Raw genomic sequence first — 23,986 nt, 5'->3', positions numbered from 1 at the left:
AACAAGATTAAAAAATAAAATGATTTTGTATTCAAAATTTTGAATATTATTCAATGTCCTGAAATGACAAACTCTTTGATTGCCTTTGTAGGCACAGCTCATAAGTAAGATAAATCTATATAAGTAAATGAACAATAGCAGTATGAATGATAATGAATGAATAAAAATAGATAGATGAATGAATAAGAATGGATGATATTACAAATTTATGATGAATATACAATTACTCAACCTGAGTATCTTGAGGATGTCGAAAACTTTCGAAGATCTTAGGCATTTGTAAGAAATGCTCCGGCAATGGAAATCATCATCACCATACCGGCCAGAGAGTGGGAGGGTATACGTAACCCCAAAGTGGAATGCTAAATTGCACAGTCGACCAAGTGAGTGGGAGGGTATATGGAACCCCAAAGTGGATGCAATTTCGACTGTCAATAGAGACTGCAGACCTTTATCGGTAGATTCGATCGTAGGTAGAATTGTAGAACAGATTCGGTAGCAGATTGATTCGAGAGATGATTAGAGAGATTGATTGAGTTTCCCAAAATTCAAACTGTGGACAGAGGAAAAGAAAGTACCCTACGGTAAGAAAATATGTTGACTGTAGCAACAGCGCTCTGAACTACACAAAGTTCAGAGTACAAAGAGTTTGAAAACAAGAATATGAAATAAAGATTTGTAGAAACATCAAGCAATCTTGATGATCTTGGATTTCTGCAGAAATGCAAATAATTGAATGCTCTTGAAACGTAATGTCCGAACAAAGACAAAATCGGAATAGCAACTTGACAAGTAGATCACTGAGAATTCAATGGAATCAAAATGCTAAATTGACATTTTTTAAAAAAGATTGAAATAGATGAACAATGTAAAATTGGAAAGAGCTTTAAACTAAATTCTAAAAATTGAGTTCAGACAAGCGTGTTCAAATGGAAAGTGAGGTTACACCTACCAGAAATTTGAGATTCAAACACAATCCGTGAAGACATACAAGTTGTTTGAATTAATTAGGCCAATATTTATCGCAAATATGCCAGTGAAACATGAAAGTATTGAATATTCAGCTGAAATAAATTCAAATTCGAAAATTGAAAACAAGAGTTGGCCAATTTTTACATTTTGGAATCGAGTTGAAACAAAGAAGCAGCACACCAGCGCCACGGCAAGCCGAGTGGAGCAAAACCTACCTACAACGATTTCCGCAAGTGAGAAATGCAAGAATAAAGATACAAAACACAAATATTATTCAAAAGGAAGTGAAAAAGGACAAATTTGAAATTAATCAAATAATACTAGACAACAAATTGAAATTATTACAAAGATACAAATATTGAAAACAATGCAGACTAAATCTGCCAAACGTTGGCTATACTGGCAACGCGCTAAGTTCAAAAATCAAGGATGATGCAAATTGAGTTTTAACAATAGTAGATAATAAAAGAAACCTATAAGTAATCTCTCAATCAATGGAGATGAGCGAAAACTATAACTGAATTTATTTCTGTAAAACAGTCGAGGGATTTCACACAGTGTAATCACTAGAAAACTAGTTCATTCAGTACGCTCCTACTTAGAACTTTGAAGCACCTTTGCTCTCTCATTCCCAATCGACCTATAAAATGAAAAACATGGAATGTAAGTCTTTCACGCTCCACCTACAGAATTTACGGTCTAGAAATCTTCAGAATAATTCGAAAACATGAATGGAAATAGGTTACTTTTGAAGTTACGAGGATAAGATTGTGTACGTACTGTGAGAGTTATGTAAACTTTGATGCTGAGTTGTTTGCTTACAATCTGAGTAGTTGAGTACATTATCTTGCATACAATAGGCTCACTCCTGCTTATTAAGGCCAAGTAAGCTCTGCCTCATGTAAGTTACGTTCCACATTCATGGACTTAGAGAATCCTTCGAGCCCAGCTCTATCAAATTCAGTTTCCTGCAATTCAACAGATGCACTCTATTCTGTACAAGAGGCCAAGCATACATCTATTACAACTTTGAACACTACATTACAACAAACTACAGAAAAATTATACGAGAATCTTTCCGCAGAGGAAAAAATTAATCTTCTTCGAGTACTTCAAGTACAGTAAACAATTATATAATTTTTCTAATTAGATTCTGATTCTACCTTGTCTCCTGCATTAAAAAAACTGGTGCAAGTTGATTATAAAGAAAATAGTTGATATGATATGATGAGAGAGAAAGATTAAGCATCAAATTCAATACCGATCATACATTGAGATATGGTTGACAACTGAGTATTTGCAATGAACCCAATCACTTCATCAGAGAAGAAGTTATTACGCCCATCCAATCTTATTCACGATAAAATACATTACTTGATGTTAATGAAGCATTGTCCACACTCATGATACGTACTTTCCAACAACGATTAATTATATACTCTATACTCTATGATTACACACTACTATATACTACTATACTACTATATAGTCTTTTTTCTTTAGGACTACTTTTGATATAAATAAAAATATAAACCTCAGTACCCTTTTGAATGATTTTGTCACAACAAAAATAATATCCGAAACATGTTGTGACAAAATAATTCATAAGGGTACTGAAATTTATACTACTATACTATGATTACTCTATACTATATGATTTTCTTGAAAAGGGATGTTTTTTGACATAAAACATTCAGACATAAAACATTAGTTCTATTGTGCTCTCTGGCTAGAAGTTCACTCAATATTGAGCTATAGTAGCCATCATATTGATGAAACTGATTGTTGATCATTCTATTAGTAAATTACTCAACTGGGATATCTGATTCAGATTGAGCATGACTGTCTTGAATAGTGTATGATGTTGAAGCTGATCATACGCTTGTGATATGTAATCAGACAGCATTGGAATGCAGTCTATGATTAACAATCTATGATGTCACGATGATATCACTCACCATCAATATTGTACAATTCCTGTACAACTAGTAATGTCGACCTTGCAGAAGCTTTTTCAGTACGAATTCAGCTATATGAACTTAAACTCAGCTAAATTGGGATATTGGCACTTGAAAAGTTAACACATCCATTAATTTGGTATTCATATCATACAAGTAGAATTTTCATGAAGAGTTGAATCAAATGATAGCTAAAAAATCAGAGAAACATACAGTAATAAACATCTGCATTGTGCAGTTAGTAAAAGCATGGTATTAACTAGGTATTGAAAAGTGTTCTGCACAAGTGAATTAATACATTCTGATGTTGATCATCGTTAATCAAATTCTGCGTCCTTGACATACTAATTAAACATGACAGACGAGAATCGAATAAATAATTGTATGCAAAATTTTAATCTGATTTGTTTGAGCCTGAGTTCATTATCAACGTTCCGTTCAACGGCAGCACAATCAATACTCACTGTAAATGCTTGAGTAAAATTCTTATAACTATTGCAATTCACATTTTGATCAACACATTTTTTAATTATTCCATCACAACTTGAAAATGGCTTCAGTAGCCGAAACATGTCGTGATAAAATAATTTAAAAAGGGTACTCAGATTTATATTTTTATTTATACCTTATTTATTATGTATAAACCTACATTATAAAATAAACCTTTGGTCTGTGCAAATCTATTCTGCTCTATGAATTCTTAATTTTGGAGGAGTATCCCATGATCATATTTCTCACTTCAAATGGTGAAGCCTGATAATATTTTTACAAACACTTATTTATTAGAGAATTACGAAGATTGGTGGCAGGATAAAAATTATACTTTTACTATGGTAAAGGTAGAGTATGATACCATCAAATTACCTGACATACATCAAACGATATCAGGAAAAATATTTTCGTACCATATAATGTATAATGAACTGATGTGTTCAATTTTATGATATTTGATCAAGCTCACACGAATGAATGAAACGGAATGATATCCATAAATTATGCTACTGGATTAAATTTTCTTCGATCTTTCGAGATCCTCACTTTAGAACACTATGCTGAGCTGATAGCAGAGTGGAGGAGTTGTAGGACATAAAATTGGATTGGATGGAAAAAGGGAGAAATGAGTTTGGAAGTGTAGGTGTGTGAGTGTTGGGTGTGAAGTGGAGGCAGTGTTTACGATAGGGATGCGTGCGTGCGTGCGTGCGTGCGTGCGTGCGTGCGCGTGAGAGTGTGTGTTAAGGTGATGTCAGCAAGTAGCCTGTTCATGACGGCCTCTTGTCCAGTCGGTATCGTCATTAGATGTCTGCTCCACCTGATTAGATTGCCAGTCGCCCTATTAGGTATTCAGGCCTCCTTCTAGTAGGGCCTGAGACCCCCTCAGACCCCTTACACAATTTCCACTGTCAACAGTTCTCTCGATTCGTTTCCCGGTCTTTCAAAGCACTATTTATCGTTTCCCCTCTTCCTACTCGACCAATGCCTTCTTCAATCGAGCTGATGGGCATGACGGGAATACAAAACACTGATGATTGGTTCTCGAAAAAGAAGACGCACAGTGATTCGCTGACTACTCCTTATTATTGTATCTGATAGTTTTCTATAAGGTTGTAAAATAAGAAGATACAGGTCTCTGATCAATTCATGAGATAATGTTTTGTATGTTTTAATAAAACACAAAACGTCTTAACAATAATTCAGTTGTATATTATACCATAGAGAAACGGATCCAAAACTGTGTTACTCGAGCCTATGGGGTACTGGGTAATGTAATATTCCCAAGAAGACTCCATTGAACTCCATCAAAGTTCATACTCATGTTATGAGTATGAACTCAAAATTCAAGTCCATGAATATGAGTATGAAGTAGTCCATGAGTATAATGAGTCCATGATAGATTTTCTATGATAGAATATAAACTTTCTTCAAATTGTTAATTCTATTCATTTTTTCCATGAAAGTAAAATGAATCACTGATCTGTGGTTCCACACATGCTTTTTTCTATGAATAGATGAATTAGAAACCCTTTTTCTGACATTGAGAAGACACCCTTCCTCTGAAACTCAAAGAGGAGCTTTATCAGTTGAACTGTGATTCAGATCTGAAATAAGAATTCAAGAAACAAAGCTTATTGATTTTTGTATCCTACAAAGCTCGGACAATGCTGAAATTGCTGACAAAGACTTTGTATTTCCGTTTCGAACTCTCCATTTATATGAGGCGGGATTCTCGCATCTGCTGTTTATAAAAATCAATTCAGGAACCAAATGCATCAACATATAGTGCATCAACAGTGCGTAATAGTGGAATGTGATTTCAGACTCAAGTTAAACATAATGCCAGATATCAGCACCTTAAGCTGTTTATTGATACAGTACCTCTAATCAAATGAATGATTTCTAAATAAAACAACTGATCTCTCATGCAAATCTGAATTCTATATTCAATCAAAATGTCTATTTCTAATACAATTATTTTTATAATACTATTTCTAACATAATATTTATATTCGTTTCAATCTGAATATCTTATAGCTCTAATAACGTTCATGAGAATACTATGATTAAGTTACATTCATCACTCTACTTATCGTGAATAAGAACGATTCTGTCGCATAGTTTGACCCACAAAAAAATACATACTGTAATCAATGTAATGTAGAGTGATACACTCAGACAAATAGTGTTATAGGCATATATTATATATGCGTGCTTTTAAAGTGAGCCACCCAAATAGTTTCTAATTCACAATTGAATTCAATGGTCAATCCATTCACAGATGTGGAGCTGATACTAGAATTCCGTTCAATATAGTTGTCGAATAACGGCTTGTGAAGTTCGAAATTATAGCACCGACTCTGCAGTAATCCGTTCAATTCTCTGACAATTCCAATAATTGAGCTCATAAGTTCCAGCTAATGTGATAAAATTTATATCGTTCTCCCTCATTTGCATTTATTCTCATCGGGAGTCCATTCCTGGCCCAATGATGTGGCAAGTTTCTTTATGAGTCTAATTTAATCCGATTGCATGATTGGAAATCAATAGACTCAATAATCGCTCCATAAAAAGCTGGATTGGAATGACGTGAATGGGATTGCCATGTGATTAATGATATTTTATGTACTGCTTTTTGCAGACTATCCAACATCTATCAAATCTCATTACTGTATTAATGCTCTTATGGTTTTCATTAGAATTTTGTCATACTCTACTTATGTTCATTATACTTTCCTACCACCAATCTAGTACGAAGTGATAGTATTAGAGAGAACCATCAGTTCAAAATTTGAAAAGCATCATGGAGTATCTATCATCCATCCTAATGATAATTATCTTAGAACTGCTATTAAATTTAGGAAGATACAAACAGACACACAAATAACTTAAATCTCGTCATCAAATGGTTGTCAAGTGTATAGTGTATTAAGAGCTAAAATATTTCATTAACTTCTCAATTGAACATTCTAAATATTATTTGATGAAGTGTTATACGAATCTAATCAAATGTCAAGCTCCAAGCTACTAATTGCCTACATAACATTAGTAATATACCGAAATACAATTTTTTCAAAATAGTATATTAACAAGATTAGCTCCTACATTGATATTTTATATTTAATAAACCTATTACATGACTGGATCAAACCATAATTTTGTCCTGTACATGTTGTCTAAGTGCGACAATTATTATTATAATACTAGCAGGTAACCCATGCTCCGCAAGGGTCTATTTTAAAACTTTACAAACTGAAAACTTGACGTAATAAAATATTGGAGAATTGAAAATAGGCCTATCACCATCCTCGGCTATTAAAGAATTTTAATGCAAATTTTCAAGTCATTCAGTCCATTACTTCAGACGTGATGATGCGTCAAACATAATTTTCCTATTCCGTACGTGTATAAGCCAGTTTCCTTTATTATTGGTATAGATACGGTAACTGAAGAAAACATAATACTTTAAAAACTCATAGTATCATATTGATTTTTCTTCAATACATCAATTTTAGTATCGATTAGATAGATCCTCCTCAATGTGAATCAGGCAGCCTTTTGCTTCCCCAATTCCAAACAAAATACCTACAAATTCGTTTCACTCCTAATTTGTGTCTAATAGTAGGCCGATGTTATAACTGAAGAATATCAATTATTACGGTACTAATTTTATCATGATCTAATCTATTCATGCATTTCTTATGAATTCCAATGACACAGCATGAAACCCATGTCCATTCCATTTGTACTGGTTGCAAAATTTTACATAGAATAGTTAATTGATGAAATCTACGATCAATCTTAATGAAAACAACTTCCTTCAAAAAATAATTTATAATAATACGTTTCGAGGGAAAAAATTAAGTACAAAAATAACGGAAGAATCGGGGCTCAAACCGAGGAACACTCGCGCCGTAACCGAGTCTCTACCGCTTAGGCTGCGTTCAAAATATGATGCCTTGTACTAACGTTATAACTTCCTTACTTATAAACAAACACATTCTACAACAATGTAAGCTATTCTGTATAAAATTTCATGTCCCATAAATGGAATTCGAACATTAATTCTAAAAAATCTAGAAAGAAAATTGAAACTTGGGCTTCGAGGTGCACGATTTTATATTTTTAGAATCTATGTGCAAAATTTGGAGATCTAAATCATTACCGTTTTTCCGGTATGCAATCCACAAGTTGACATGTTTTGATGCGAACAAACACAACCCTACTCTCTCTTATTATATAGAAGATGGCTTCCTACCAACATGATTTACATTGGTGAATCAGAATTATGTAATATTCAGAAATTTTCCTAGAATCTTGAGTACTAGATAACAAAAAACGTCCACTAATGTTTACACTGACCTCCATGTGAGGTTTTAATAACATACTCTTCTTGGTTTTAAATTCATAACCAGTTCATTTCATCTGGAGGTCAAATGATGCTATCTATGACTACTTTAAGGATGAGGTTTTTACAATGAAATTCACAAGCATCAAGGACTTCACATATTGTTACAAGGACATTAAGTAGTATGAAGATTCAATCACCATTAGCAACGTGTCTTCTACAAATAAAAAATCAGTGCTGATTGTGGGGGTAGAGGGTATGTTTGACTAGCGTGGGGCTGGGGATTTTTCCACCCTGGGTGAATCTGACCTGGTTTTCCAGTCGGTTGCTCATAACCCATGTTGCTGTTCCTCTTAATAATCGTAGTGTTTTGTTTGTTGGTGGTGGGGGGAGGGTATAGTAATGTAAGGGGTGGGGATAATAGGGAAGGGGGAACCCACTTCCGACGGTCAACACAATTTAACTTCCTAAAGTGGGCAGTAACAATAACCACAACCAAATAACTATTCGACCGCGCGGCAAATTCCTCCCGTCCCCTTTGTTCCAAGGTTTTCTTCGCAGAACACAAAGTCATCGCTATTTTTATTGTTCATCTGTTGTATATCCTCATCCTCTTTCAAATACTGTGCTCTTTATCGACTTATCAATTATTCAGCAACTCCAATCAGTGTAAAAGTGTCCCTAGAAAACGTAACTTGAAATCATACTGCAAATAAAGTTCGAATCTCGTCGAATTTCGACCACTGAGAGAAAATTTATTATCAAGTGCGATTAGAAAGCGTTATTAATGAATAATCGAAGAGGGAAATCTCAAGAGAATCGTTCCAATTGTAGGCTTAGAGCTCGAAGCGAGCATTGTGATAGTGCTTCAAGACTAGAAAATAGAAAATTTCCACGGGAGGAAGGAAACTGATTCAGTATTCTTACTCGTAAAATAATACTGCTCCAACCTGAGCCTTTTGTTTGTTCCATGAACTTATTATATCAAAGTTCTAAAGTATTCGATTATAAAATTCAAAAATAAAATTGGTTTAATTGAGAATCAGTGTTAGTTCACTTTGCTTCGACAGAGTGCACAACCTACTGTTAGAAAACGGAGATAGTTTTTGACTGTATTTTGACTTGAAACCCCATTCTCAACCCAATTGATATGATACTTCCCTTTAAACAAATTTGGCATGGAAGAGCGTTCACCTTTGCGTTGACACAACAAACATAACAATTCGCCAAATATTAAGGATAGTCTGGCAATTAACAGGTTTGCAAACTAGTTTAACGGTTGTATTGAATCAATATGAAAATTACTATAACTAAACCTAGTATTATATTTTCCACCATATCGTAGTAGTAGTAGTTCAAATAAACCGGATGTGATTGTTTTTCATAATTACTAGTACCCTATATTTTTTTGAAGATAATTTCACTTTTTGATATTTCTTGCGTTCTGGCCAATTATGTCAAGTTGAAATATTTTTTAACCCTCAAGAAATAAAGAATTTCTATGAAAAACAATCGATTCATGTAGAAATAATTAAAAATATGGATGTAATTAGTTTTGCGAATGCCTTTGAAAGAATGTGATACGTAATAATAAGAAGCTGCTAACAGACTTATATGCGCTACGACCATGCGCATTTCATAATTCATCAGCTTATCTTTGTTCATCATATCTGTATTTTTAAGATATGGATAAAATAAGCATAGCTTATTAGCTTTTATAAGCTGATGATAAGAAAAGTAAAATGCACGTGTTCGTGACGCATAATATAAGTCTATACGCAGATTTACACTATCACATTCTTTCAAAGGCATACAAGGCTTTCGCAAAACTACTCATAACTAGTAGTTCTGTGAACAGTAGACCTCACGCTCAGTAAGTTACATTGACCTGTTGTTATGTTTTCTCAAAAATTAATAAATAATTTATCAATTTAAAATGTCTAGAAAAAAGCCTAAATAAATATAGAGCTTTCTGTCCTATCGTACCGTGACGTGTCGTCCCGGAATGTGAGTGTGAGCGCTGTTATCAGGTCTGGCTGCAACAATACTGTCTACAACGTTGATGGAAAGATACAATTCTCAAGATGTTCGATGTTTTTCAACGGGTAGTATTATAGTCAACTGTCTACCAAGGTTGATGGAAAGATAAATTTTCAAGATGTTCGATGTTTTTGAACGGGTAGTATTATAGTCCACTAGACAGCCGATTTATGATGAATAATTCTATAGTCTGATTTTTACGGTAACAGACTATTGGCGTATGAGGGAGGCTCCTTTTTCCTTTTATATTATCCTTGAAATGCGAAATTTCCAAAAACCTTGTATATACGTCGACGCGCAAAGGAACATACCTGTCAAATTTCATGAGAATCTAATACCGCGTTTCGCCGTAAATGCGCAACATAAAAATATATAAACATTTAAACATTAAGAGATATGACAAACCGTCGACTTGAATCTTAGACCTCACTTCACTCGGTCAATTACATTTATTTTTATAATTTTCATAATATTCCTACATGACTATTCCATAGTGACGCTTGAGTATGTACGCACCTTTATGTCATGAAATCGATTTTTCTCGAAGATGCTTTCTACATGAATTTGGGGAAGATTTTTCGGAATGAATAATAAATAATATTGATTTGTTATGTTGCAGGTGTCGTGGGTGCGGCACAGAGACATCCACATTCTGACGGTGGGCGGCTACACGTACACATCGGACCAGAGGTTTATGGCGCTGCACCATCGCGACAACGACGAGTGGACGCTGCAGATAAAGTGGGCCCAGAAGAGGGACGCTGGCATGTACGAGTGCCAGATCAGCACGCAGCCTGTCAAGAGCTTCTTCGTTAACCTCAACGTAGTCGGTAAGTATACCCACTCCCAACTCTGCCAAATTGCCACATTTGAAAAGTAACTCGGGTCTCTCAGGTGTAATAACAATCATCATTTAAAACTGAGATCATGTCTCAAAGGTATAATATTGGAAGGGGTAATGCGAGGAATGGTTCTTGTAATAAGATATCCTTGGGAACAGAGACGGGATCCGTCTTCAGAGTATGGTCTCAGTTACAGTACTAACCTCTTCAAATTCATTTGACCTAAAATACTTCAAAATACTGACCTGAATCACTTGACCTATAAACTGCATGAATTTTCCAAGGTCCAAATAGATGCTCAATATTATTGTTCTATGTTATTATGCTAATATAAATATTAGCATATATTTAGCATATTATTGACATATGGAGGAAACCTTAAATAGAGGTTTCCAATAGCATTGCTTGTGCCCTGAAGGAATAAAACTTTTATTTTATTATTCTATTGGAATGTATTCACAATAAAACACTTATTGACATGGGCTGCTTTTAAATTAATAAAACAAATTAAATCTTGTAGCACCCTTTATCCTTCAAAAAACATTTAAATAGTTGAACAACTAGTTTCGATTTACACCATCTTCAGGTTCTAAACTAAAATAAAATTCATTAACTGTTTACAAATTGATATAAAACAAACATATGTTTAAATTCATATGACTAATTATTTTTGGTAAAAGTTATTAAATTTAAATTTATTTGAAGATGGTGTAAACCGAAACTAGTTGTTCAACTATTTTGATGTTTTTTAAAGAATAAAGGGTGCTATAAGATTTATTTTGTTTTATGTATTGACAATGTATAATATTTTGATTTTAATTATTTGACGTTTCCGATAGCATTGTTTGTGTGGGATGAAAATCATTCTTATTCTTCTTCTCATTCTTATTCTAGTTCAGAATAGTACCAGCTTTTAACAGGCCGAATGTCTATATGGCATATTTACAAGTTGTGTGCTCTGATGTTCCAAGAGGGTACTATTCTGAACAAGAATATTGAGCATCTATTTGGACCTTGAAAAGATCATGATCTAGTTTATAGGTCAAGTGATTGATGCATAATACATACATAGACGTATGGCACGTCTATGGGCCACTTTGAAATCTCCGAATAAATTTTTGAGTGGTAACTTGCGATAGAGAAATCTTTTATTTCTGGAAGGGACAACTTGGAAATACCCATTCCAGAAGAAAAATATTAGCTCTAGATTATGAAATTATTGAATTTCGTGAAGCGCTAATTTAGAATAGTCAATTTTCATCAATAATTCTGAATCCATCTCGTACTGCGATTATTAATCTACCATTGAAATACCCTGGATCAATAACTGAAATACTTGTCACTTTAGAGATAGCCTCAGAAATAGACTGCCAGTCGTTATAAATCTGGTGTTTTATAAATGCAGTGTATTCCTAATCGATGGAATGGATGATCAATATTGAGAATCATATAGCAATATGTGATAGTGATTCTAAAACATTGAAACGAAAGAATTCAAATACAATAAATTGAGAAGTTGATCACTTTTTATTGGGAAAGAACACTGTTTCCACCGAGTATACAGTATTCGAAACGGTAATGATGGTCCAGTAATTTGGTTTAGCCCCATCGAAAGGTAACAATAATACTGTAATGAGCAGGGTCCGATCATGCCTATGCCCAGAGCGGTCGAAATGAAAAGTAAACTATGACCTGTACTGTGAATGCACAGCCCGTGAAATATATTAACACGTTGAAAGCCCAATTGCGTCGTTTTATTGCTCGACGGCCTTCTAAATTACGTGGAGTGGAGGCGGCAGAGGCTTAGCAGTGGCAGTGCACAGTTCAGTTAGCATATAGAGAGACATCACACATGAGTAACATCAGCGCATTCTAATCCCTGGCCAATGCGACTTCATGTGCAAAACTAATTACTTCACTTAACAGCTCAGCAATCGCAACTCGCCGCTCAAATTCAATTGAGAGCAGGCATCATGTATGATATTTAATTTTCTCGCTGTCTGTAGACCAGTATGTTCTATCCAATGTATCTAATGTAGGACTTACATGAAAACTTTGAACTAGTTGTACCTGAGCTACAGAATTGAATTCAACGTGTTAATTGGATCAAAATCCAAAAACTAAACTACAGTAATGTTGAATGGTGATGCAGATTTCAATTCTGCCAAGAAATCATAAATATTTTCATTGTTTCTCATATAAATGGAATATTCACAGTGCTTAATGATGCGGAGAGTTGTGGAATAGTGAGAAACAGTAATGCCCAATACTCTATGAAACCAAACATCCATATATTTCCCATTTTGAAAAAGCTGACATCTGTGTCAGAACCCTTTAATTTTTAGTGAGCAAGTCTCTGCTGAATTATTAAAAATGTTTTTGTTCAATATTTTAGATCATTATAAAAATTAATTATGGATAAATGAGACACAATAGGCTATCTCTTCTTCAAACAATCATTTTCTAAAAATTAATTAGTTTCATGTCAAATGTTAATTATTTGAGAGGTTTGATTGAAAAATTTCATTTAAGTGAAAATAAAGATGACATTCATTCTATGAGAGTAGGCTGAGTTGTGAAAATGAAAAGGAAAATTGGTACGATTTGAAATTGAAACTGGATTTTTCTCGATAAATTCGAATTATGAACAACTGAATCACACTCAGCTATTTCATTTTTGGAACTCTAATTTGCTGCAAATGACTGATGAGGATCTGAATTTATTCCAATATTGCAACGGTTTTAATTCGATACATTATTTAGAAAGGTGAGGGAACAAACGAAATACTAATAGGTTGATTATTATCAATTCTGGGAGAGTTCTGGAAAAGAGTAGTCTCATATTCAATTATCAAACAGGATACTTTTCAAGTGTTATTCAAAGAGGATTATAAGCTTTCTGAAGATGAAGTTACTCTTTGATAATGAAGCGTGTTTGCTGGCAGGATATCAAGGTTTTTTTCTGAAAACAACCCGTCCGTTTTCATTTCATGTTCAAAAAGAAAAATTTCATTGAAAAATATCTCTTGCCGTGGAATTATCTGGCAATATTCATTATGTTTTTGAGCCATCAGAGACTAACCGATTCAGAACTCAACGTAAACTTTTTGCAAGCTTCTCTGAGGAAGAATATTATTCATTACAGATTCCAGCCCGACAACAGAAGCGAATGTGAAGCTTTTAATAGAATCGCCGAGAATTTATGAAGATGTTTACCATCAGATGTTCAGGGACCATAGCGAAGGTTGTAACTTTCCTCTGAACATTTTATTAAACTTTTCAAACTAACACGTCTAACATTTTTTCGTGATGTGCGAGTCTAGTAATTTATGCTTGACGTGTGGAAGATGAAGTACTAACATTCAAAATTAATAACAAATTACTATCCTATCCTTAGGAAGCTTTTGTTTTGCCAAAAATTAAATTCCACTATAGGCGTCTTAATATATTGTCCAGATTAATACTATCAAAACAAAGAACATCTTTGTATGGCCTTTTGTGAAATTAATAGACGAGGCAAACAAGCTTTAGTATTTCTATTTATTTATTTATTTATTTGTGGATACATTTATTACAAATCATATAAATATGATCGGGAACGAACAAGATGCTTGGCCCAAAACTACTGTATTCCCAATTTTTGTAAAGATTTCGATTTGATTGAAGTTCTTCGTTTATTCTTTTGTACTATGCTATTACTTTTTCCTAGTATACCAGCAGGAATTCTATCCTTACATTTAATTCCATTCAGATCTCCTCCCATTCCCCTGCAGCTGTCAAAATAAGGAATAATGAAAATAACTATATTAATTGAAGTCAATTCTGAGAATGTCATTATACTGTGGAATCTGTTTTACTTTAAAGAAAAAGGAAAATTTGTATTTTTGTATCATCATATTCTGTCTTTCGTCAGCTTTCCATTCTTTCAAAAACTAATTAATTTTTCTGTCTCACTAATTAAAACTTGAGTGTCAAACGTCAACTCTCCACTATTTTCCTTGAAGAATTAGAATAGGATTGTCATTCTAAAGGTTATTATTGGAATTACTACTTTCTTTACATTCGTCATTTGTTGATAGATTCTTCAATCTTCTATTATATAAATGGTTTATTTCGTTTCCTCAATTGTTTCCTACTGCAACCAACTGATGCTACCGTCAACATCAATCACAATGCAACTTGTAGCACTTCCAACCTATTTGAAATGACTCGACAGCAGTTTCAAAGTTTACTTCGACCGTGGAATAGGGAGTTTCAGCGGGATGATGATAAAATAAACCTGCGTAATTGCAGGAAGTTCTCGAAGAATCGTCGTCATTCATGCACCAAGGCGATCATTCCAATTAACGACGAACTAAATAAACGTTTGGGACGAAACTTGCTCTTCCAAGTCAAGATACCAGAGAAGAGATCCTTCTCCCACATCACTGAAATTCAAATTGTCTTCTACAGCTCAGTGAGCCTTTTGAGGATAACGCCAGGCACCGAGGGAGATCTTTCTAATAAACAACTGACTCCTTTGTTGTTTCCAACTCAATGTACACACCAACAGTTTCCAACTTCTCCACGTTTCATTGATGTTTTTTATTTGTAACCACACAATCTTAACGACTTCATAATATCATTTGCATTAGCAATCCCTATGAACTCTTCAACTTCGTATACTTTACTCACATTACATTGACGGAGATCCTTTGGAAATATCCGAACAAGATAGGTTTTCAAATCGATTGTAACTTCAATTCAAAACTCTATCCAAAGAACCAAGTCCCTTTGGGATGAATCTTATGTACGTATCATAATCCTTTTTCACTCTAGCGGTTCTCAAACTGGAAGGTTCTTAAGTATTCCAGGATTTCTACACTGAAAATAATGTCAGTGTTCTCCGATAACAGCTCTCCTATAAAGCTTGATAATTTTTGATAAATTTCAAAACCTAATAACAAGCTAATCTCACCAGTTTGAACCCCTATTATGATTGACCATTTTTTAATTTTGCCACAAGTTTTTTTTTTTAATTGAACAGGTAGCATCATTTTTTAACTTTCCAGGCAAGCATTAAAAATTGAATCTTCCAATGTTTTTATTGTTTTCTTGATATAACTAGATTGCCACTTACTGAATTCCATTTTTGCTATTTTCATAACCCACATGTGTTTTCTATTTTTTGAGGGATCAGGGATCTTCACGCATAGTTGACAAGTTTATAGTTGGTATAATTCATAAATTGGCATAAGCCATGTATTCTAATGAAGCTATTGGAACCACCTGAGGTTTAGAGATACTACGGAGAAAATTCTCTCCAGAAATAAAAGTCGCAAGAATATTATCAATCCCATCAAGGGAAGCCAGAAGCAATAACAAATTCCAGTATTGATTATTGAATTTAATCAATAACTGGGAAATGTTCAATCATTAGGTAGATCTATTAATGTTTCAATTATTTCAAATCGAAGTTCTGGAGTAATTGGGCTAGGAGAAAGTGGTCCGCTGCTTAAAGGTGGATTCCTACACATTAATGTGAGTGAAATTGTCCGGTACAGTGGAAATATTATTATTCTCATAAGTTCTAGGAGGACTATACACTCTCGCTAGACCGTGCTGAGTGAGAATGGTCCCATTATAACTCAAGGAAATTATAATTTCACTGTACCGGTCACTGACTCTGATACTGATATGTGTTAAACCTCCTTTAGTGTTCAATGTCATCAAAATATTGATAATAATGCAACAGCATTATTATCAATCACTTACCAATCAATCAATTACTATCAATCAATTACTATCAATCAATTACCCTTTGCGGTAACGTCTTAAATCCGTTACACACACATCGATTAATATCAAGATGTTTATCAAGCTGTGTCCAATCCGGTAGAATTCATAATCACGGCAAAGAATCGTACGTTCAAAATGGTACGTCCAAGATGGTAGTAGAATTCATAATCACGGCAAAGAATCGTACGTTCAAAAATCGATGTGTATAACTGGCGTAACTCATTACGCTGAGAAAATATTATGATTGGATGATTCGAGATACTTTATCATGTTCATAATCGATAACAAATGAATTGTTTCAGTTCCTACAGCAGCAATATTGGGAGGTCCCGATATTCATGTGGATAAGGGCAGCACAATCAACCTCACTTGCACCATCAAATACAGCCCTGAACCACCTGCCTACATATTCTGGTATCACCATGATGAGGTCAGTATGCGATTTATGTATTTTTAGGTATCAGAGCGATTTATGATTACTGATCTTCTGAAACACATTGATATATATATATTCAGTCAGGATTATTAGTATTATACATACGTATATACTGTTATTCGTATACTAAAATGAATTATCTAGTACTCTTTTATTTTTATTTTTATGAACGCGAAATTTTGCTGCTTATAAAGTTATTTTCAAGACTCAAAATGTCCAAGAAAATAATGTATATGATTGACAAAATAAAATAAATATATTTTAAAATAAAATATATCATTTATCCATTGAATTTCTAGGCTTGATGGATTTTATTACAATGATTGATGTAACTCATCAACAATGAACATGATTACCAAGCTTGAAAGTTATGTGAACTAATTGAATTCTCTCTACAGATCCATGTGAATATGGCAAACAATTTTAGTTTGGTGTGAAATTCCAATGAAACTTGAGAAAAAGATTTTATCGCCGTAGCGAGTGCAGAGATAAATTGAAACAAAAAGATATTGAGATTCAGTGAGCAATGGGTACTAGATTCTCCAGCTTCAGAAGTTGGTGTACTGTACTAGGATTTCATTATAAGTTTGAGTTTACTGCCGTAGGATAGAAATGTAAAGTACCTGACGTTCAATGAGAACAATTGTTGTGTTATCAAAGAGAGGAATGTTCAATGAACATTTCAATATTTTGAATAATCTTTTGCTCAGGGCTGTCATTTGCAGAAGTTGGAATATTTAGCCAATTTGAATGTTCTTTTTACTTCATCCTGGGATCTGTATTGTTACCTTTCTTGTTCTTCTGTTCTGTCCTTACTTTGAACAATGTTCTTGATCCAACTACCTTAATAAAAACTTTTAGTAAAACTTGAAGTATGAAATACTCTTATACTTGGAATATTGATACACTTCTTTGTTACAACGTTCCAATATTATCCAATGATTGAATCAAGGTATAGAACAATATTTGTAGTGGGATGATTAAGTCATTATAACAGGAGATGGGGATATTCACATTGAAAACCTCACTCATATTCATTTCAGAACTGAAATGACCTATTATCAAATATATGAGGTCTTCAAGATAAAACATAGAACTATTTCATTGATCTTCAAATTAATATTGGATATGAATTAAAGCAATACAGAAAACTAAGATGAAGAAGTACATGCATAATCCACGGATTCTAAACAATGGAAAGCTCCTTTTGAAATTCATCTATTTGGGTGAACTGCTTCATTCAACTCTTCTATGATGTGAATGAGATTTGAGCTAAAGCAATATTGTTAAGAAATTATAATTCAATCATTGGGCTAGATGCATATTGAGACCCAACGTGAAAATGTGAACATCATAATATGATCATATGAATCATCTATCAGACTGACGTTACGTCATGTCGTGTCGCAGTCATATGTTAATATTATGCAACTAGCCTAGAACTCCGAGGATTTTTTCTCAATATTGGAATCCAAACCGTGGGAATACCTGGATAGAACGATAAATTGGAAAGGGATAAATTATTCGGATGAAACGTTAAGAAATACAAATTTGTTTATAAACTAAAAACAAACTTATAACACAATAAAAATTAGCAAATTTCACCAGGTGTTGGAATTTCAGTCCAAGAGAGTCATAGCTGAAAAGCATAGCGGAAGAAATAAGACGATCTCAGACAAATTATCTAGAATTTTTTTCCTTGAATTGTAATGGTAGTTCATGAAATTGTTATGGCCATTTCGAGGTTTCTGGTGGATTTTCCAGTTTAGGAGAACTGCCAAATTGTATAATTCTCTGCTGCTAATAAGCCAGAGTCAACATTTCTCACGAGGGATTTTTTTTTAATTTCTAGCAAGATACCCCATGACAGACAGTCGGCGACCTCAACAGAAGAAGCCACACTTTATTGGAGGCTTAGCTGATCTGTCGTGACAATACCACTATTTTTAGTGAGTGGTCTCAAATCACATAATTGGGCAAACAAACATCGCATCAAATTAATTAGTAGACAGTTCTGTCCAAGGTACCTAGAATACATTCTAGGTACATTGGTTGTGTCTACTTACGTTGGCATCGCATTGCTTCCTTCCATACTGCAAAGTTTTCAAATTCGATCATCTGCAACCCTACAGTGATGAGAGCATCCAGCAGATATTTTTTTGCACAGATTCCACTTTTACATGTTACTAGGGTATCTTTCTCCATTCACCATATTACTGGAGTATGTGATATCTCACAATAGTTGGAAGATAATTGGAGATGAGTTTCAAATAAATTGAGGATCAGTGAATGTTGAAGGGGATTAAGAGTTGATATGATGCAACGTACTTTAATCATGCTGGTTACCCAACAATTTCTTCCACAAGTTCATTCACAATCGAGAATTGAATGATGTAACGCTCAAAAATGTGAATGAGGTGGAACCTCTTTTGAATCTACATGAGATTTTAAAATATTGCAGTCAATTTTAGTTTGGTGTGAAATTCCAATGAAACTTGAGAAAAAGATTTTATCGCCGTAGCGAGTGCAGAGATAAATTGAAACAAAAAGATATTGAGATTCAGTGAGCAATGGGTACTAGATTCTCCAGCTTCAGAAGTTGGTGTACTGTACTAGGATTTCATTATAAGTTTGAGTTTACTGCCGTAGGATAGAAATGTAAAGTACCTGACGTTCAATGAGAACAATTGTTGTGTTATCAAAGAGAGGAATGTTCAATGAACATTTCAATATTTTGAATAATCTTTTGCTCAGGGCTGTCATTTGCAGAAGTTGGAATATTTAGCCAATTTGAATGTTCTTTTTACTTCATCCTGGGATCTGTATTGTTACCTTTCTTGTTCTTCTGTTCTGTCCTTACTTTGAACAATGTTCTTGATCCAACTACCTTAATAAAAACTTTTAGTAAAACTTGAAGTATGAAATACTCTTATACTTGGAATATTGATACACTTCTTTGTTACAACGTTCCAATATTATCCAATGATTGAATCAAGGTATAGAACAATATTTGTAGTGGGATGATTAAGTCATTATAACAGGAGATGGGGATATTCACATTGAAAACCTCACTCATATTCATTTCAGAACTGAAATGACCTATTATCAAATATATGAGGTCTTCAAGATAAAACATAGAACTATTTCATTGATCTTCAAATTAATATTGGATATGAATTAAAGCAATACAGAAAACTAAGATGAAGAAGTACATGCATAATCCACGGATTCTAAACAATGGAAAGCTCCTTTTGAAATTCATCTATTTGGGTGAACTGCTTCATTCAACTCTTCTATGATGTGAATGAGATTTGAGCTAAAGCAATATTGTTAAGAAATTATAATTCAATCATTGGGCTAGATGCATATTGAGACCCAACGTGAAAATGTGAACATCATAATATGATCATATGAATCATCTATCAGACTGACGTTACGTCATGTCGTGTCGCAGTCATATGTTAATATTATGCAACTAGCCTAGAACTCCGAGGATTTTTTCTCAATATTGGAATCCAAACCGTGGGAATACCTGGATAGAACGATAAATTGGAAAGGGATAAATTATTCGGATGAAACGTTAAGAAATACAAATTTGTTTATAAACTAAAAACAAACTTATAACACAATAAAAATTAGCAAATTTCACCAGGTGTTGGAATTTCAGTCCAAGAGAGTCATAGCTGAAAAGCATAGCGGAAGAAATAAGACGATCTCAGACAAATTATCTAGAATTTTTTTCCTTGAATTGTAATGGTAGTTCATGAAATTGTTATGGCCATTTCGAGGTTTCTGGTGGATTTTCCAGTTTAGGAGAACTGCCAAATTGTATAATTCTCTGCTGCTAATAAGCCAGAGTCAACATTTCTCACGAGGGATTTTTTTTTAATTTCTAGCAAGATACCCCATGACAGACAGTCGGCGACCTCAACAGAAGAAGCCACACTTTATTGGAGGCTTAGCTGATCTGTCGTGACAATACCACTATTTTTAGTGAGTGGTCTCAAATCACATAATTGGGCAAACAAACATCGCATCAAATTAATTAGTAGACAGTTCTGTCCAAGGTACCTAGAATACATTCTAGGTACATTGGTTGTGTCTACTTACGTTGGCATCGCATTGCTTCCTTCCATACTGCAAAGTTTTCAAATTCGATCATCTGCAACCCTACAGTGATGAGAGCATCCAGCAGATATTTTTTTGCACAGATTCCACTTTTACATGTTACTAGGGTATCTTTCTCCATTCACCATATTACTGGAGTATGTGATATCTCACAATAGTTGGAAGATAATTGGAGATGAGTTTCAAATAAATTGAGGATCAGTGAATGTTGAAGGGGATTAAGAGTTGATATGATGCAACGTACTTTAATCATGCTGGTTACCCAACAATTTCTTCCACAAGTTCATTCACAATCGAGAATTGAATGATGTAACGCTCAAAAATGTGAATGAGGTGGAACCTCTTTTGAATCTACATGAGATTTTAAAATATTGCAGTCTAATAGCTTCTTCAGTAATCTATTCTATACTGAAACGTTTTGTTCATAGCCAACCAGCGATGTTTTGTAGAGTCGAGAGTAAATTGCGATATTCTTGACAGATTAAAAGTACAATGAGTTTTATGATGAGGTGCACGTGTAATGGCGAAGGAATCCAGAAGCTTTGCAGTAGACTCCTGGCCTGTGTAAAGCGAGACAGTAATGGAACTATTAAGAACGAATTAAAATCATTAGCGAGCACACAGTGCACAACAAACCGCATGAGCGGAGGAGCAGTCGAGTGAATTTATTCTGCACCTTGGCATTCCGGAGCCACACCGCAAACTAAAGGGAATAAATAACCGTGCAAACATTACCCAGAAGACCCGGATAAAAGCAAAGAATATGTTGGAGACATAGATTGCGTACCCCGTGCACGGTCGCGTCTGGGATTACCCTCTGCCTGGCGACTATTGATGTTACCCCCTCCCCGCCAGCACAAGGAGGAGGAGAGACACTTTGAGGTTCTAGACTTCCTCTGTTTAACTTCCTCTCACTTGTGCCTGCCTTACTTCTCCTCCCGAGGGAATTGCGTTCACTACTCTTTGTCAACTTTCCCCCTAAAGGCCTGTTCAATCTAGATAATTCTTTTCTATGATCCTTTCAATCTTCGTCGCGTACTTCTGGCTCGTTTTATTCATTTATTCAACCGATTATCCTTTCTTGCTGTCACCATCCAGCTTTTCTCCTCACTCAAAATTCACCGTCACTCACAGAGTTTCCCACAAATCGTATCCCTTTCAACCACCCCTACCTTCAACTCACTTCCACTCTCATCACTTCATTCCTACTCTCAATATTTTTTCCCAAGCCAAGACTTTCCAATAACTGCAATATTTTTCCATGTCTTGCCATCATTGACCTAGTTTGCTTTCCTGAGATATTCTCAGATATGGTAGACTCCTTTCCCTTTTTCCAATGTTTTTTTCCGACCCACTCACTCTTGCGTTTTTCTTCTATTGGTTAGCGCAATATCACCTTCTCTCTCCCGTACATTCTGTTCTCCATGACTTGACTTTCTCATGAGATTGTCCAATAAATTACATTTTTGGTAGTACATTACGTTTTCTGAATTTTCACTAGTAAGTAAATTATGAAGACAGTCAATTCAATTAATGAGAAATAATAATGGACAAAACTTATGAAGTGATGAACATAACCTATTTTTAGACAGTTTCTATCAAAATTTAGGAGAGAAACAGTTTTGGGCTCTAAGCCTGCTATTCCTTTCCCAATAATTTATAGTTGAACATGATATTGTATCTATTAATGCAAAAATTAATAAATAAATACAAAAATGTGATATTCAGGGAATCTTGACATTTACGTCATTTAACATTTAAAGCACTGCTCTCACTGATGTACTTCTACTAGAGGAGCAGGCTGGTTTCAGAAAGGGCCGATCATGTATGGACGATGTTTTCTCATTGAAACAGATCATAGCAAAAAGAGTAGAATTCAATTTAGAGACACACCTTGCATTCGTGGACTACGAAAAAGCTTTTGATAAAGTCAATCGTCAATTATTGTTAGATAAGTTGATCAAACGAGGTTTCCCAATTCATTTAGTCGAAGTCATCAAGAGTTTGTACAGTGAGACAAAAATAATCCTAGACTGCTCAGGCTCCCAGTCAGAAGAAATTGTTATCAATGTTGGTTTGAGACAGGGTTGTCCTCTCTCACCAACTCTCTTCAATATTTATGCGGACGACCTTTGTAGGAAGTGGAAGCAACAAATTCACCCAGGTATACAACTAACACACAATATTGCTGTCAATTCATTATGGTTTGCAGATGATCAAGTAATATTGCAGGAATCAGAGGACAATCTGCAAAGAGCAATATATCAACTCCATCTCCTGAGCTCAGAATATAACATGAAGATTTCCTTGCACAAAACAAAAGTGATGGCGTTTCTGGGAAAGTCTCCAATACGTTCTAAAATAGTTCTCAACAACAGAATACTGGAACAGGTATCACATTTCAAATATTTGGGATGTGATATTACATACGAGGAAGACCACGACTTGAATGCAAAAATTAACAAATTCCAGTACATATGCGGAACTATTAACAGAACTCTCAAAAATAAAGCCCGAAAAGAGACGAAACTCAAATTTTATAAAGTAATGGCCGTCCCTACACTTTTGTATGGCTCTGAAACCTGGGTACCAAAGAGAAGGGAGTGGAGCAGGTTACAGGCGGCCGAAATGAGATTTTTAAGGTCAGTGAAGGGATGCACCAGAGAGGACAGGCTTTATAGTATCGATATCCGTAGAGAGCTCAATGTAATCTCCATACCTCAACAAGTTGACGGGAATCGACAACAGTGGAAAGAACACGTTGAGAGAATGGGAAACGGAAGAATCCCGAAAGCTGCAATTGCTTACAAGCCAGAAGGGAGGAGAAGTATTGGCAGACCAAGAAAAAGGTGGGAGAATGTTTGAAGGCGGAACAGGTATTAATGCCTACCCCTGTAAGAAGACGACGACGACGAGCACTGCTCTCTTCCGACTTCTTGGATTTATTGGAGTGGACCCAAAGTAGCTCAACCAATGAATAGTTGAAAAAACA

At 34.6% G+C, this 23,986-nt stretch overlaps 1 protein-coding gene across 2 annotated transcripts in view; it reads left to right on the top strand.

Annotated features, from left to right (window-relative positions):
* Window positions 1-23,986, top strand: part of LOC111048057 (protein sidekick-like) — a 273,765-nt gene that overhangs the window by 236,249 nt on the left and 13,530 nt on the right. The window contains exons 4-6 of one of the 2 annotated variants that reach the window (XM_039420458.1): window positions 10,430-10,640; window positions 13,798-13,896; window positions 16,733-16,860. In XM_039420458.1, coding sequence (XP_039276392.1) covers window positions 10,430-10,640; window positions 13,798-13,896; window positions 16,733-16,860 — 438 coding nt within the window. The remainder of the gene's footprint in view (window positions 1-10,429; window positions 10,641-13,797; window positions 13,897-16,732; window positions 16,861-23,986) is intronic. The other variant, XM_039420460.1, reaches the window with a different exon arrangement.

Source organism: Nilaparvata lugens, chromosome 2, assembly GCF_014356525.2.
Source record: "Nilaparvata lugens isolate BPH chromosome 2, ASM1435652v1, whole genome shotgun sequence".
Taxonomy (NCBI): Eukaryota; Metazoa; Arthropoda; class Insecta; order Hemiptera; family Delphacidae; genus Nilaparvata; species Nilaparvata lugens.
This window is presented reverse-complemented; position numbering and strand designations above follow the sequence as displayed.